The following is a 17,999-nucleotide window of genomic DNA, read 5'->3' as shown; positions in this document are numbered from 1 at the left end:
TTTGTTGTTTTCGGTGCAATATTTTCATACACTGAACATGTAATTGTCTTCAACAGCGGTGCGGGGGAAAATTCCCTCCCGTTCAGTACCTGAGCTTTTTCCTAACTGTACCAGGTTTGATGCCACAGCGTTTATGTGTGTTTCCACCATCTTGTTCATAGAAATCTTTCCATGTTTGCTGTAGCAAGTCTCTCTTACCTGTTCTTTTTTTTCCTTTTTGTGTTTCAGTGTGACAGCGACAGTGATCAAGAAGAAAAGGTAAGAAAGGGAATCAGTATGGGAGCAAAAATAATGTGTTGGATTCACTTATTCCTGTCATTCTGTTATTTATTCAAAGTTTCTTTTTGCATTGATCTAAAGCATCTCCACACAAAGAAAAGAGTTTGTTTAGTTTAGTTTAATTGTGGAAAAGACCTCCAAGGAAAGAGAATTCTAATGGATATTTTGGAGGCTACACAATTCATCTTCAGGCATGGTTTGTGTGGGTTGTTTATGAACACTCGTCTCAATGCCAGCCCTTTCTATGGCAACATTTTCCGCTGGGAAGTTCTGACAGCAACTGAATACGTTCGTAACCCTCACACTTGTACTTTCTAACAGTTATTGAACCACTGGTATCGCTTGTTTTGCTTCTCTGCAGGCAAGGGTTTTCGAACTCAAGTTGAGTGTTACAATTGATATATATCTGTTCTTTAGAAACAACATTTGGAAACTGTACATTAAGTCAAGTGACACTATGTGCTGATACTTATCTTGGTATCTGTGGGTTTCTAAGTGGAAAAAGGGAAGAATGTCATGATGAAAAAGAGTCAGGCACTGACCTCTAATGCTATTTATTGTTTAGAAGGCTAATAGTAACGAAGAGCGAGTACTCACATGGATACACGTTTTGATGTCTTGCTTTATGTTGTGAACAGACTAACATCTGCCTTTCTTCCTTGGCAAAAATGAAATATTCATTGCATAAAAACTGGTCTAATTTCTTTATTTCTAGGTTGCATTTTGTGATTTTCATTTGTGTGTTGAAACTTAAGAGACGTTTTGATAATGTAATCACTTTGGCCTCCTCTTTCACTGGACAAATTGGAGGTGGAAGTTGGGGGAGGGTAAAATAATGCCAGAAAATATTGTTCATATAAGAACATTGAATTGTTTAGAGTTTCCTGAGTGGCTCTGTTACCGAGCTCCAAGTCAAGCCAAGAAGAGGAGAGATGACCGTGCTGGTATGCAGCTTCTACAACAGAAAAGAAAAATATGTTATGAAAACCACCTTTCATGAATTTAATAAGTTTTCTGCAGGATCGTGTAGCAGGAAGCTGTGGAAATTTTCAGACCCCTCTGTATGAAACTGCCAAAGCTTTGCCCTTCAGCTTGCTCAGTGTTTTCCCAAGTAGAGATTTTCTTTGCTCATGCTTCTTAATAATTTGCTAACTGTGTTAAAGAACCACTGTTTACTTTGAACTACAGCGATTTCCCTTTCATAAGGGAACTAATCACTGGAGTTAATCAGTGTGACAACAGAAAGGGGAGGTTTTCTTGGGTTTTTGCACAGAATATTAACCTGCACTTTTAGATATGAATTTTTAATGCATTGCCGTTACATTCCATCCTGTAAAGTGATTATTCATTTTCAGGATGTTCCTTATGCAGTGGAAGATGATAAACTGAATTTCAGCTCTTATGTTTATGGCACCGAGAACCAGAAGTGTAATTTCCTGCCACTGCTGCGTTTACGGAGCCAAACCTCTGCCAGTTTCCCCAGACTTTTCTCTTACAGCACTTCGATGTAGAAAGGCAGAGGGGCAGCTTTTTGGGGTGGTGGTGGTGTGCTGGTGCAGGAAGGTTTCTGCAGCAGAATACAAGCGAGACTCAAGGTTGTACCTCACACAGAATATCAGAGTACTTGTGCAGAAAGAATTTGAAATCCAGATGTGTATTTAATCTCTGTGATCTATATTTTGTCTTCTCCCCTAATGAAATGAGATTAAGTGCAGATCCAAATATCCCTAATAATTTAGTGCTTTCCAAATCCCAGCACCAGACCCAGCTTTGAGTTTTATAGCTCTGGCCCCGTTCTAAAAGACTACAGCTAACCCTGGCGTATTTATTCAGGCTGTGCTGGCAGCCTAGGTAAAGATCTCAAGGCCTTGTTCTGCTGTTAATTTGAATTCAGCATATGTAGCCTGTTATAAAATGCGAGACATCATCATTTGAGCAGGTCAAGCATATTCAGATGAAGACAAATGGTGCTTATTTGATTTTCTTAAAATCAGGAAATGAAAAAAGTGCTCTCTGGAGAAATCATGTTCTGCCTGACTTAGATGATAGACCAAGGCATGTACCCCAGATAAGAACAGGCGCTCGTCTTGTGGTTTTTATCTCTGAAGGACAGTCGGGACTGTCAGCTCGCTGACATGTGCATTATCCATGTCATTTTAAACAAAGTGACCTGTGGAAAAGTGCACTCTGCCGTGACATGATAATGGGCTGTTGGATGACAGGTAAAGTACACACTATAAAGCAGGCTGTGCGTTATTCTTTTGTTTAACTGACAAGTAGAAACTTCTTTTCTTCAGACAGGCAGGATCTTTTAGATCTCTTTCAATAGGACCTGGAAGATTTTTGAATTCCTGCTTTAGACAAAATACCATTTTTAGGACCAAAAATTCCGATGAGCCAAACGCATTGGGAGAAGTGAGGGTGCCACGCCTCTGTGTCAGAGGTTGATCATTTCATAAATAATGCTCAGCATCCTCAGTTTTCATTAATAACCATAGAAGCTGAGGGTACTCAGGAGGATTAGAAGTTTTAAGATCCTTGACCCAAATATTTTGTATCATGATGAGGGTATTAGCTTCCAACTATGGAGCTGTTCTCGTAGCAAATCATCAAACTGCTCTTGGTCAATCCTAGGTCGATGCACTCTGAGGATTTTGGAGTTATTCTACCACCAGAAACGTCTTTGCCTGAAATGTTTCTGGGAAGAGGAGATCTGCTTGTATTTAGGGCTATCTCTTGCAGACTTGAGTATCCTGAAGTATACAGAATATATGGTGTTTTGCTGCAGATGAATTCTGTACTTGCTGTTCAAAATGGAAAGGAAACAACTTTGCTTCATTTAGGATTTTGAGGGTAAATCCATGGTGATCCTTCACTGTGCCTGGGATCCATGAGAGGCAGAAGTAATGCAAGATAGGTACATGTTTCTACTAGAACAAATAAGAGCTGGGATCCAGAAAGATAGACCAGTGAGCAAAAAATAGCCGATTTTGGTGAGAGGTGTGTGAGAAGTTGAGGTGGCTAAAGGACAAGTTGGGTCATGCATGACTACATGGGCCATAGTGGGGTAGGAGACTGCAGGAAGGAGCAGGACCTGGGAAGCTGAGGAGAGATGGATAGTCAGTGGTAACAGAGTGGAAAAAGTAATGTCTCCTAGGCTGCTAGTATTCTTTTTTCCCCCACTTGAATATGTATCTATCTGTCTGTGTAAATCACTGTTGATATCTGATCTCTATTAGGTGATGGCTGTGCCTCCAATCCATCTTCCCTCGCCTTTAATTGGGAGCCGACAGACAGAGTCACTTTCTGTCTGTGTCTGCCCTCAAATGAGACATTTCTCCTGAGGTTTCTCTGGAAGAAGAAACAAGGATATTTAATTGAAAAATGATGCAGCCCCGGCTTAGCAGTACTTTAGCTGAGGCTGTGTCAGCATCTCAATGTTAAATGACATGTTTTGGGTGGGTAATTTATCTATTTATATAGATTCATGCTACCTCATTCCAGTTTGGCAGACAGTGCTGGACTGGAGCGTTCAAAGTAGGCATTTCGCTCTCCTGTTGCTAAAAAACCTGAAGAGGTAGCAAGTATGTCAGTGGAGGGAGAGTGTATTTGGAGGACTTGCATGAGAATGTGAGCACTAATTCTTAGAGAGATGTCATTTTCCATCCTGGGATCTTTTCAGCAAATGCCACTGGGATTTCTTACGGAATCAGAAAAAAAAAGTATGGATCCCAGGGGAACTCAGATCTTCTCCATTAAAAAGTCTGTCAGTCTTACTCTTTGAGCAAGTCTCCAGAGCTGATAATCTAAAATTAGGGCAAGCTATTGCACAGCTGACAGATTTGAGTGCAGCTGTATTATCTTCTGATATCTAGATAGAGTCTTTAAAATTATACTCATGGTAATTAATACAGTATTAAAAACGTCAGTGCAAACGCATAGTTCGTCTTCTGGAAATGAAAGGAAATCCTGTTTTGAAAAGATGTACCAACAGCTTTGATAGGAAGTCAAGTGCTAAAGGTGAGGTAAGGAGTAAGATCCTTTTTTATTCACCATCTCTACCATTTTCTCTCTGTTTAATTAGACTGATTTTAAAATTAAAGCTCAATCTGAGGCACTGCAGTGATTTTTCACTTCTTAGGAAAATATTTCATTGATCAAGGGTGTACACAGAGTTGTTACTTAGGCCTGATTCAAGAGGAGAAGAGGCCTGCTTCTTGCCTGAATTGTATCTGCCTTTGATAGGATGTACAACTTAAAAAAATTACTGCAATTGATGGCTTAATTCTGTGTATATCTTAGTGGTACTCAATGAGTTCTCTCTTGATGAGGCTCTTGTATCCCATTAAGAGGTGTCCTTGCGGGGCCCAGCAGCGGCTGGCGAGTGACGGCTGCAGCCCGGGCGCTGCCGAGTGTTCCTGCTGCCGCGGTCTGTCTCCTGGGTGGGCTCTGCGTAGGAGGCAAAGGGAGGAGAGGCGTCTGTCAAACCAGTGGCTAAATTTATAAAGTGCTGGCATGTGGTCAGAGGGGAGGAATAACACAGCTTACCCTGGCATGGGAGGGGATTGGGATAGGATGGGTGCTGTGCTTACTTAGAAGCCTGTGCTGGTGGGAATGTGTTGCTTGTGAGACTTCATTATTTTTCTCTTGAGTGCCATAAGCACCATGAGAGCTGAAGAATGATATTTCTTGCATCAGAATGTTTTTAATGATAATGCTAATACATTTGATTGCATATCAAACAGCTACAAACCAAAGGCTATGGCGTGAAAAATAGCATAAACCTGAAGTGCCTTTGGACCATTATTTTGTCTGTGGCCTTTGGGGTAGTGTTTTGGCAGATCTGTGTCACCCATTTAGTATGCAGACTGTATTTCAGTGTTTGGTAGTTAAATATTCACACGTACAAGTGTTTATATGTTTGTATGTGTGCATTTGTGTGTAGTTTGCTTCCCAGTGTGCTTCTGGTTATGTTAAAAACCCCACATTTCTTAGCCCAGCTTCACAAACTTACCTGGTTTAGAGGAACTTAGGATGGGCCTGCTTAAAACCATGCCTTTCTGTACCACAAAATGCAAAGTTTGTTGTTCATGAACTTCAGAGGCTTTTTCCTCCCTGCTCTCCGGACCTGGAGTGTCCCGCGTAGTCGTGTCTCTGCTGAGTAAGCAGAGCATCATTTTTGGCTGTGCTGGCCCACGTGCCTCTGCTGCCCTGTTGTTCCCTTTCCCCAAAACGTGTGCAGAGCGCAGCAGATTGTCCTTTCTTCAGAAACAGGAAGAACCCAAAGCAACCCCACCATAAACTGTGCTAGAAAACCTAAGAGCAAGGTAAATGGCTGCTTGGCACAGGGCGGCCTTCTCTGGATTTGTTGCTGGAAGTAAAAGCTCTGTCATAAGTGGACTAAACAGGCACGGAATTGCTTTATGCCACCTTGTGTATTACCGACCACGACATTCACAGACGGGTGCTGTTCGCTCTCATGTGGGCACTGGCACGCGCGGAAACAAAACTGGGGCAGTGGTATTTTTTCACCTCGCTCGTGGGAAGGAAGAGTTTGGGTAGCAGCTGAAAGAAAAGTGTCCTCCTGGGTGCTGCCAGAGCTGAGGGATGGCTGGGAGCCAGCTGCATTTGTATGTGGCTGCCACAGTCGTAATACCTGTGTTGTTCTTACTGTCTGTAAGCTCCAGCAGGCTTTGGTTCGGTGTCTATGCACCTCTAGAGTATCAATAATAAATTATAGTTTTCCTGATCTGGAAAATTCTGGTCATTGAGGGAACTCTTAGCATTTGTTGAGCTGTTGAAAGAAGGACGTATCATCAGAGTTCATTTCTCTTCCCATTCTCTACACTCTTCAACTCTAGGTGCAGGCATATGAAGACTGGGATGGTTTCTAGAGGAAAACCTCAGAAGTGTGTAATCTTCGGTCTAGTAAGTCTGAGAAGTCAACGTGTAGCCTCAGGTTGTATGAGATGTTCCTGGGTACTCCCAGCCAGGCAGTGGAAGTGGTGTAGCCAGGGCACACCACTAGAAAGGTCGCAGGGTGCTGAGGTTCAGGAGGGAGGACTGACTGCAGTATGGAGGTGGACTTTAATGTGGGAGCTCCAGGAGGGGTTCATGGTGGGAGTCTTCTCTCCCCAGACTGCAGCTCCCTGTGTAGGGAGGTTTTGTGTGGCAGGTTACAGCTGGTAGAAGAATGCTGAGTAGTCATCAGGGCCATTTCCTCTCCTGGAAGGGCAAAATAATTATTTATGATAAGAGGGAGCTGAATTCTAGGAAAAAAAAATCCTTGGATGGTGGGTACCAATGTGTTGAGCAAACAAGACTCCATGGGGAAACAGTGGCTGAGAACCCAGTTTTAAGTAATTACTTCAGGTCATGGGTTACTGGTATCTTACTGGTTGCCATATATTTATTTTGGCTACGGATAGGATTAGAGAAATAGCTGCTTAGTGTTATTCTTAAAACGGCTTCTGCAAAGCCAGGATGTTTCCCATCGGTGCAATTTATGCCGAATATTTGTACAGGTGTTGTCTTTTTAACTCTGGAAAATGCAGCACCTTAAACTTGCCCCAGGGGTGAAAGATCACCCAGGCTTTATACGCTAGCAACGCTCAGGCAATTGTGAAGTATTTCTTACTGTTTAAGGCCCATTAGGAGAAAAGATAAGGATCCTTTTTATTCATTTGATGTGCCACACAGAGGGTCCCTACAGCTAGAGTGGTAATAAAGCCGGAGCCAAGCACGTATAATGTAAAAGATTATGCGTTTGCCACTAAGGGGAGCGAACATGTTGTTTACAGGCCTGGGTACGCGCTCTCCGGGCCGGCTGTGCCACGGCGCTTTCAGCCCGTGATTTGTCCTGTCCTTTATCATCTTTGTCACTTGGCAGCACGTTGTCATAGGTAACGTATCGCTCCCCGCTCCCCCACCCTCTCCCCCTTCCCCCGCCCGGCTCCCCTTTCTTTTTTTTTTGTACCCATTTCGTGTAGAAAATTTGTATTTACTTTGGGAGTGTAATTTGTTCCTCATGGATAATGTGACCCTTAGCGGAGCTGGATCATGGGTTAGTTGAAGTGATATTTTCCGCTAATGGTAGTCGTACATCATTGCTGTCAGCTCGGGTTAGGAGGCAAGCACATTACAGCTCCATTTTACCTCTGCAGGCATCTGGGATTATTTGCCATAACTGAGTATGACATGACCGCACTACAGAGTGCATTAAAATTTTACTAGCTTCTCAGGCAAGTTCCGCGGCTCCAGCCTGCCTGCAGGCAGGCGTAATGATGGATACCTCTGAGGTCCTGACTTCCTGCACCAAGGATACTCAATGTCAAGGGCCCAAACAGGTTTTGCTCTCCCCAGGGCTGCAGACCATCTTCCGGCGGTTGAGTAAACAATCGCAGATGGAAACACGGGGAGGCTGGCGCAGGTGCCCCCGAACGCTCCTCCTAGGTACGCCTGCTTGGGAAGTTCAGACCCTGTCACATCAGGATCTGAAAATGCTGCTCAACTTTTGAAAAATATCATTTGCAAGCTGCCTTATGTGGACAAAAAATAAAATAGTTGTGTGAAAATTACAATTAATAGCAAAAATACCCAGGATTGTGGAATGATGTGTGCATATTAAATGTGTGCGTGTGTAACAGGCGTGTGCCCCGATGCACAGCTGAGCTGGAATATGCAAATACACCGAGGGCTGATGTTACGTGTGTGTGCATGTTGCACTCTATGCTTGATGCAGTGTGCAGATTCGTATATACAACTGTAGCAGTACATATGTATATTTAGTATTTTAAATTTTTGGTCTTTTTGTGTAAGCAAATACTGTTTTCTTATACAATATTAGAATATCGGCTGCAGCATATATCCATGTGTATTATTTTGCAGCCTGTGTTTTTATGTATACACATGCATACTATGAAAATGATACACATTACTGTCATCGAACAAATCTGTTTATATTGGTGTACTATATTTGCAACACGGCTGTTTATATTGACATGCAAAATTAGAGGTATAGCTATACAGAGAAATGTGTATTCAGGAAACTTAGGGGAGGGATTAAATGGAATACAGTAGTGGTTTTAAATGCTCCTTGAACAAGCGTAATGTATGCCCCCAGAGAATTTCATCGCAGCCTCCTAGTGGTTTTATCAACACCTACAACACCGTGCGCGCTGCCCACAGCAGCACTGATGTCGGTAATGCTCCCAGGGAAGGGCGCGTAATTATACAGAGCGTTTCTGTAAGGTGAGCAGGTGGGGTGTGTGTTTGAACTCCTAGAAGCTGTTTTCTGCTCAGTCTTATTTTGTGTGAATTAGCAGGTGGAGGAAGAATGGAAGAAACTTGGGTTTTGTTTGTTTAGCTTTTTTTGGTTTGTCTTTCCAAACGTTTAATTGCATTTGTACTCGCAGCGAGGTGCGATAAAGTGACAGGGCTGATCGGCTCCGGTGCTTCTGGGCGCAGATCGGCAGGGTTCAGAGTACCCGAGCCCAGCCTTCCGTGGTGGATCACACCGTCCCGGTGCGCTCTGCTTTTGCTGTCCTGTCATCTAGGGCAGAGTTTTGGGATGCGGTACTGGTTTAGACAAGTTGATATTTTGTTTTGGTATAATGCATTCTTGGCAATAAATCTTCCTATCTTTATTGCAAAACTTAGAGCCGGACTTCACTGGGCCCAAGAGTTTTATCTGTGTCTAGATTGTAGGATTTGATTCTCTGTAGGAGAGGAGAGAGGAAGAAGAGATTAAAGATTAAAGCTGGTGCTGTGCTCAGTGCTGTACAAGAAACAGAAGAGACAGTTCCAGTCATCTCTAGGGATAACATGCAAATTCCTAAAGCCTTCCCAGCAGCTCAGATCACAATGACACAGACATTCCAAATGATAGATAGTTCTGCTTGCTCACATTTTAATCTTACATCTTTTTTTTTTTTTTATATGGAGCAAAACTTTTATCAAAGTAGTTCTGTGAAGGTTGTTAGAGTACGTGGGAACGCCAGGCAACGTTTCATTCTCAGGGTGCCACCAGAGCAGAAGTAACTAACATCACGGCGTGGTTTCCTATCGCGTGTGTAACTGGAGCTGTGATTTCAGGCCAGTGAAGAAACAGGTGTGTGTGTGTGCGCACATCCTACGTGTGCACACACGCTCTGCCTCTGAAATCCCGCCTTTGGGAAAGAGTTACCCTGGGTGATGTGGAATTTAAATTTCGTTCAGAGATGCTTTCTTAAGAAAGCTACAAGGTATGTCTAACTTTGCACAAGCGTCTGTGAACCTTCCACACAAAAACAAGATTGGATATCCTGAAAGGAAATTGTGTACTGAAACATGCTGACACATTTCTCGTGATCAATATACCTATATACAAATATTTGTTGATTAGATATACGCTTTATATGTGTATTTGGGAGTAGATATTAATGAGCATGTACATAGGGTGTGTGTATATGGAGACAGACAGAAATTCAGTCTGTGGATCTTGGAGTCAGGCCATGTCCAAACATACCGAGATTATGAAGTGTTTCTTTAAGGACTATATGTTACTATATGTTGTTCAAGTATAGTATTCATGTACACTTTATGCTATTGAATAACATCTGTTTTTCATAACAAATCAGTTTTTATAATCATACATGAGGCACACTCCCCATTCCTGAATGTCTGTTCTCACATTTCCTTGAAAAAAAAAAAAAAGTCTTGGGCTTGAGAACTGAGAAGGTGACACATGTCTTTGGAGGTTTCCTTAGAAAGAGAAGAAAAAAAATACATATATACCAAAGTAATGGAAATTATTTCATGTTTTTAAGAGTCTTGGAGGCCACAACGCATATAACCATCTCAGGTTTCTCACAAACATATGAAAGGACAGGCTGAAAACAAGGAGACAGGAAATGACATGCAATCACCAATGAGTTGAGAGATTCCAGCAACCACTTTGGTTTTCTGCCTCTTTCTCTTCATTTGGCTCAGCACTGGTAAGGGGATTGCGGACTCGGAAGTGGTAGAATACAGCTACTGTGTATCTTGGATTCCAGCAATTCCCCAAACAGCGTGGAAGTGAAGAGAATAACACGTGGTTTGAGTTAGGGTTGGGCCTACAGGTACCAGCAGAGTAAGGATCTTTCTGGACGTTCATCCTTCTGTTGATGCAGTGCAGGTTTAGCATAACCTCTTCCTCACTCTTCCTTCATGGTACCCACAGACAAGATAACGCCTTCTCTGCAAGTTTCACAAAGATGCCTGCTTTGTAATTCCCATCTAGTAGGAAGCACCAAGATGACCTTTGTGTCTTTAACAATTGCCTGGGCTATCTAATTCATGCCGATATCTCTTCTTAAAATGCACCACTGAATTTCTGGGCTTCGCAGGCCGCCTTAACATCACATTTAAGCTGACTCTGGACAGTCAGACAATATTCTACAAGGTTGTTCATTCATAACAAAAGCATCCTAATTGAGTTACATTATTACATTAACTGTAGCAATCAAATTGGACCAAATCACCGAGAGATAATGTCATTTTCCAGGATATCATTTGTAGAAACCAGTTGTGCTGTAAGATGCAATAACTTACTTTATCCTGTAGAGTTTATGGTGACTTATGTGTCATATCCAATTCCTTCCTTTCAGAGAAAACCGAGCAGGTAATGCATGGCTGTGAACGGGCACTGAGTGGTGAATTTGTAGAGAAACGTTTAGCAGAATCCAGACAAACTGAGGAATGAGGGATAGTCTGTAATAATCTCGGATAAAGGGGCTTTTTTAGGAACAGGTAAGACATGCAGTGTTTTCAGATTGTTAACTTCTGGCAGCATGTTGGTGGTACTGTTTGCTTAGGAGGCTGATAGATGGCTGCTTTATTGGCTCTGAGTTGCCTGTTGAGTACAAATTCTCAGGCAGAGACTGAGAAGGAGAATAGAGAAGTTAATTTTGGACCGTATGTGCCAAATGTTTACAAGTAACTCATTTGGTAAACTTAGTTTCTGTCGGCATTTTGATGTGCCACGAGGGCATTGGGGAGGGATTCTTGTGGTTAATGCATTTACAGGTTTTTGTCTTGTTTTGTTTTGTGAAATCGTGATGACCTCAGGGAGGAGAGGAGAGATGTCTGCAAGTTTGAAGCAGAAGAATAAGATTTGGGCCAGGACGGGGTCAGCGCCAGTCAGCTGTGGCTGGGGAGGCACGCATCCCTTTGGTGAAGGCAGTGGAGAGGGGAGAACTGGAAACCATTCAGCCTCCCCCATTAATGCATTTCTGTCTTCCATCTCATGTCCTGCTTTGCTGCTGGCATGCGCAAATCGTTTAAACTCCCAATAAGTCCGTTTCTCTCTCTCAGACATTTACATGACCTCAGTAGAGCAGCATGTGAGCGTGCAGCCCTTGCCTTTCTAACTGTTTTTGGTACATAATACCCTGCTGCTGCAGCCACCGAGGACATCCGTCACAGAGCGAGGGGTGATACGGCATCTCAGACTTGTGCCCTGCCGAGGCCATCCTGCTTTTGAGCTTACCTATTCACAGGAACGAAGAGGCTTGGCTAATTTTCTGTAAAACACTCACAGTTCCTCCACTTCAAGATGCTGAAAAGGTAGGAAGTGTCACCATCGCTGCCTGAATGGAGCCACTTCTCTTTGCTGTGCTACCAGGGTAGTGGTGATTGATGGTGGCCGTGCACCATGATAAAGCAGATGGGCTGCAGGCTGTGTAAGATCAGTTTTAGAGGGCATTGCGAGGGTGTGGAGTCAAGGCTGTTGTTTTCAGTAGGGTAGAAATCCGAAGTATCTTGTACTCCCAGGAAAATACAAACGTGCTGGAAGATCGATGTTTGTCCTTGTCATGTGTCATCAGAAATGCAATGAAAGAGTGGCTCCATCACAACTTCCATACAAGCACTACAGCGCTGTTGTTTCTCTTTCCTGGACCAAGAATAACAGCAGCTCTGAACTTACCCCTTACATGGTCTTTGTCTGGGGCACTGTTTCAGTATAAACATAAGGTTCAAGAGGGAAGATTGTCTGCAGCTGAAGCCTGAAATCCAAATGATGTTTTATTATTTTTGTATTGTTGTTGCTGTACAGCAGCCCTCAGAAACCCCTTCCACATCAGATTCTTATTGACCTATGCGCAGTACAGACAGAGAGAGAAGCCATCCTTGTCTCCCAAATCTTTTGATACAAATGAATGAGATTGTCTGAATTGGAGGGGGAAATTAAATACAAAGAAATGGGATAAATCATTCATGACAGTAGCAGATCTAGGAAACGCAAATCTCCCAGTTCCCATGCCTCCCATTCAGAATTTAGTTTCGTTTTGTTTTTTTTTTAGCTTAGTGGCTCCTGATGGTGATTTGCATGTTGCTTATGAAGCAGGGGACTCGGAGCAGCCTACCCCACAGTTTGTACCACTGGCCATGTGTTCCCCAGGACGTTTTGAAGACCAGTAATGGCCCGCTGTTTGAGAGATTTTTAAGATCCTCTGATGCCACTTGCTGTCATCCCCAGCAAGGATTCTCTGAGGTTGAAGTTCAGGAACGTGCTGTGGGAATTGTCAGGTTTGCTGCTTAGAGCATCTCTCAGGACAGCTCGGGTGGCAGTACGGTGTCTGTCATCCTGCACATGAATCTGCCAGGTCTCAGTAATGTTAGTGCCACTTAGGATTTACTCTATTAAAATCTGTAGCGTTGTTTCACATTTCATCTGGTGTGAGGGATGCCTGATCTGTGATTCTCAGTCATGTCCTGTTCCAGTACGCGATTTCTGGGGGTCTTGGGGTGTGAAAGTGAGAGGTGACCCCTTTCTCACTGTACATCTCTGGGTTTTTAGGTGCCATGACGACTGTGACACTTCCTAAGTTGTTTTTTTTCTGTGCATGATTTATATGTACAGTAGCAAAATACTTATTTAAATTAATGATTGTCTTTAAGGAATTTAATGCTTGCTTTTGTTAATGAGAAACCTGACTAAAGAGCCTTCAGTTAGCTGCTTTGGCAAATCATTACAAACTCCCTGCTACTTTCTGGGATAACATTGATCAGAATGAACTAATTGACTGCTAAAGTAGATGTCGTATGTAATTCAGTATGAATTTTATTGTGATTTACCATTAATTATTGTCCACTTTTTCTAAAATGCTAAATGACAGCAAGCACCTTGATTTCAAAAATCAATTGGAAATAGGAGTGACTCTACCTACAGATGCTGGGGAAAATGTTTAGAGCTGGTAAAAAAATTTGAATACCTCTCAGAGATAGCAACAAACGGTTAGGGAAAGAATTGGACAAGAAGAACCAGTCAGCTGGTTTAAAATCTGGGAGCTTCATCCATTTCAAGAGGGACTTGTGCTTCACAGTAGCTCAGAATGGACCACGGTACTATAGGGGACACATTTTAGCAGTATTTGTTTTGTGTGTTTTTCTTTATACATAGGCATTATATCTACTGCTTTCCTTTCTAGATTTAGGGTTGATGCTTGTACATCATTCACGCTGTGCTGTGGGGTGGATTGCACCAGTCTAGAACAGCAGAAAAGCGGATGCTTTGGGCTTCTGGGACAGGCAGAAAAACTGGACTCCATGAAAAGCAGGCTGAGGAGGCTTAACTGAGCCGTTTCTTTGCTTTTTTTCAAATATAAGTAAAGGTCTGAAGTTGAAAATGCTCTTTGCTCTTTTTCACGGGGAAATTGAACGTTTTTCTGGAAGTTCATTCTTATTCATAAGCATGTTTTCTGTATATAAATTCACTAAGGTTTAGTCAAAACTTCCCATAACCATATTGCTCAATATATAATCTGTTTACCACAGTATTTGCCATACCAGATAAATACATTAAAGAGAAATACATAGAATACGTAGAAAAATACATATAAAATACATAGAAAACCCAATAGATGATCAAGACCCAAGTCACACTTCAGTAGTGTGTTAAGGATGGTTTTTGAGCAGACACCAAGTCCTAGAGCCAAAGCACCCCCTGTATAACATCCAAAGAAAGGGAAGCTTTTCTGTTAAAAACATGAAGCTGTGGGAAGAATAACAAGCTGGAGCTGGAAGTGGATGAGAGTAAACGCTTCGATTCACATTGAAATGATTTCTCCTGCCTGGTGTAATTTAACCTGCCCACACTACTAAACTTCTATATTACACTTTTCTGTCAGGATGTCAGGAGAAATGATAAGCCTCCTCGGAGCTGCAACCTCTATTACATACGGAGAGCATTCCAGCCGGGGGTTTCTTGTACATTTTTAAGACTTTTAGCTTGGTCTCTCAAGTGTAAAGAATACCCTGCTTCATGACCCCAGCCTCTTGTTAGCTGATAGATGAAATTTTTCCTTAAGCTGAGTCCCTTGTCTATTATGGTTGCAGAATTCAAGGTTTCTCTTTAAGCCTCGTGGCTTACTGCCAGAAGTACAGGGCTTTGTTACCGAAGAAATTGCCTTTTTATTAACAGGAAGTGGATCTCTGAAATGGCCTGTGTGCTGATCTGCTTCCAGGTGAGGAAGAGCAGTTTTATAGTGTGATCTCTTTCTTTTGCCATTGCCATTAGCTCCAGGAAGAAGAGTAACCACTGTTGTGGTGGTCGGTGCTTTTTGTTTGACTGGTTTTTAATTTGGAAAGCTGGGGTATAGTGTAAAAGCAAAATACAAGCTGTAGTCATTCCTGTGTTTTAAATGTTCTTTTGGTCTCAAATGTCTATTATTACCTATAAACTACAGTCTACATGCCCAGAAAAAATGCACCTCAAAGGAAGTGGAGGTTTTCCTTTAATGTCATCCGAAGAATTTGAGTGTGATGTAGAACAAAGAAAGGAGGACTCATTTCACAAGTGCATCTCTGTTAAGTTGTGTTCTGCAGCACAGATATCCTTGTGTCACGTGGATGCTGTAGAAGGAATATTGTCTGTACCATCCAGGTTGGCTTCTGGCCGTTGCTATAGCTTAGCTGGTTGGATAAGTTGTGGATCATCACTAATTTCTGTGTCACACCAGATTGTTTTACCGCTGCCACCTAAGCGAAGTAAATCAATGACTTACTCACTTAAGAACTTCAGTGCTTTTTCATGTGACTGCTTACTCAGGGCTTACCAGCTGAGAGAGATTCCAGGCCGCAGCTGATCAGACAAGTGATTTCATGTAACTGAAATACCAGGAACTAGTTAGGATAGATTCTTTTAGTAGGAGGCATTCATGCTTATCTGTAGATACCGTTAAAGCCATTTTTCTCTTTCAGATGATGACCAGCTACTGCAGCTCTCTAGATTTCAGCAAATGTGAATAATCAGGGGGAGAATAATTAAATTGGTTACCGCTTGAGAACCAATTATAGTGACAGATACTTTATTTCACCTTCATGCAGAAGTGTCTGTGTAGTAAAATTACTGTGCACATTTTCACAAGTACAGAAATACCAATGCACTTTTGTAAGAGATCTGGAAGAAAACAGGCCGTAGTAGTACACTAAGCGGTAAGCCATTGCAAGTTTATTTGATTGCTGCCTACAGGACTTGGATACGTTTCTAAGGACGTGAAGAACAATGGAACAGTGAAGCAGGAAAAACAGAACTCAAGAGGAAGCATGTTTTGAAGAGCTCTTTAATTAGTTACAAAGGTTCACGTTCTAGTATGTGTGACTTGCCCCCACCCATGCCGTTGAACAACAGAAATACTCACAAAGGCCTAGTGAAAGATTCCCCGCGTGAAATATTCCTGCCCCCACTGTGGAGTGGCTTTACTTGTAACACCCACAGTGAGTACCATCACATTCCCTCCTTCTTTTTGCTAATATTGACCTTGTAGGGGGCTAGATTTTCAGTTGGTGTAAATCAGCCTAACACTGATTTCTGCTGAGCTTTCTTGATTTCCATCAGCTGACGCTCCAGCCTGAGTGCTGTCCTGTGAGCATGAAGCGAAGACAGAAGTTAGTCCTGAGTGAAGCTGACCCTTTCCTTTAATTTGCAGTTGGTGAAGGAGCTCCTGAAACATGGGTTGCCAGAGCTGTATCGTTTGTGTCCCTCAGACGATCATAGTTCAGGTCATGCTGCCAGACTTTGTGGATAAAACCCAGCTGAGAACCCAGGCATCTTTGTTCTCGCCCCATTTTTATGTCTGGGATAAAAAATGATCTCAGTGCCCTTGCTCGGGTGTTGTGACAGTTAACAGGGAAGAGTCTGCGATGGGCAGGAGAAGTAAAAACCTGCAATCCATCTCAAGAATTGCACTTCTCCCTGGCAGGCTGAACCTCTCCTGATCTTGCTCCTGACAAACTCACTGCCTTACCTCGCCTTGCGAATTTTAACCTGGATCAGTTGTAGTCTAAAAGTCAATGGAAAGAAAGTGATTGGATTGTAAGCACTGTGGTCTGTCAGAAGAGGGGTTATGCTATGCAGAATTCACATGCAGGTGTTTGTGTGTATCTGTTAATATTCAGTAGCTAGCCACATCTTTTCTGATGCCCGCTAAGAAACGTGGGGATCTTTTGTGGGTTTGTTACTTGAGGTTAGGCATTTCTTGGGAGTGCTGGAATGCTTAATGCTGAGATATCTCTGTGGCTTTGCAGATCAGTGCTCTGATTGTGAGGACACGAAGAGAAAAAACGATTGGGAGGATATGTCACCTGGTTTCATTTGAACAATTGCTTTTCCCCCTTGGTCAGATATGGGGCATAACAGGAACCACCTCAATGCAGACAGATTGCAGTAACACACATGACAGTTCTTTATTGGTTTCCATTACCTATGCTGCTCATTTCCCCAGAGGAAAGGGCAGCTAATACTGTATATTTTTTTTAACATAAACCAAAGGGAAGGATAAGCCAGTGCATAGGAAACGATGTCTTTATTCTCCATATGCGCTGAATTGAATTGCAATTTCCTCCTTTCATTTTCTCTGGGTTCTCTGTGTGTCAGAGACAGCCAGGTACGTTTGTAGTCCTTCACCGGCGTGTGATCACTGGAAGCCTGCAGGTAATGAGTGGACACACGTTGTGCAGTGACAGGGTTTTCAGGCACAGCTCCCTTAATGAATTGACGGTGCTCCATATCGGCTCGGGGCAGCCAACCCCCCTCTGGGGAGGGGATCCTTTGCACCTCCCGTTTTAGCTTACTGCAGAACCTTTCTGTCTCTGTTTTAAGTGTTTCACGCCTTTATTTAGATGTTTAGTTAGCTCTCGTCATTGTGTTCGTGTATATATTCTACATCTGCATATCTGAGCAGCTGACAGTCGCTGCTGGGGGGTATTCCCCTGCAACGCATGGCGTTGCTCTTTCCCTCTGCGGAGACTGGATCCGATCTTCCCCTTCTGCAATAGTACACAGCATTATCAAGTGGGGATATCGGAGCATTTGGGAATGGTTTTCAAATGTGTGAGAAAAACAGACAAGGTCCCAGTGAAGAAGTAGGCCAGCTGTCTTCTGACATCTGGGAAAAGTGTTTCTCTCTCCTCTTTTCCCTCTCTCCCTTTCTCCCTCTCTCCTTCCTCCCTCTCTGGATTTTCTAGCTGTTTCTTTGAATAAAAAATTAATAATTGGAAAAGCTTGTAGCTGGTCCCTGGGGTAGAATAGTGGCTAAGGATAAAAAGAATGATTTGAACAAACAGTCTCAGGAGGATAAATGAAGTGCTATAAGTATGACATCTGTAAGTAAAGGAAAAATATACATAACTGAAAATATTTGCCTAGTTAAGCAACTTCTATAATAAAACTTAAGCCATGGTGTTAGCAGCTTGGAATA

General features: G+C 42.6%; 1 protein-coding gene across 5 annotated transcripts in view; it reads left to right on the top strand.

Moving 5' to 3' along the window:
- AUTS2 (activator of transcription and developmental regulator AUTS2) overlaps positions 1-17,999 on the top strand; it is a 779,256-nt gene that overhangs the window by 538,365 nt on the left and 222,892 nt on the right. For all 5 annotated transcript variants that reach the window (XM_086763110.1, XM_086763109.1, XM_086763108.1 and 2 more), the window contains one exon: positions 229-258. In XM_086763110.1, coding sequence (XP_086619236.1) covers positions 229-258 — 30 coding nt within the window. The remainder of the gene's footprint in view (positions 1-228; positions 259-17,999) is intronic.

The sequence above is a fragment of the Chlamydotis macqueenii genome, chromosome 19 (genome assembly GCF_036417535.1).
Source record: "Chlamydotis macqueenii isolate bChlMac1 chromosome 19, bChlMac1.mat, whole genome shotgun sequence".
NCBI lineage: Eukaryota > Metazoa > Chordata > Aves > Otidiformes > Otididae > Chlamydotis > Chlamydotis macqueenii.
This window is presented reverse-complemented; position numbering and strand designations above follow the sequence as displayed.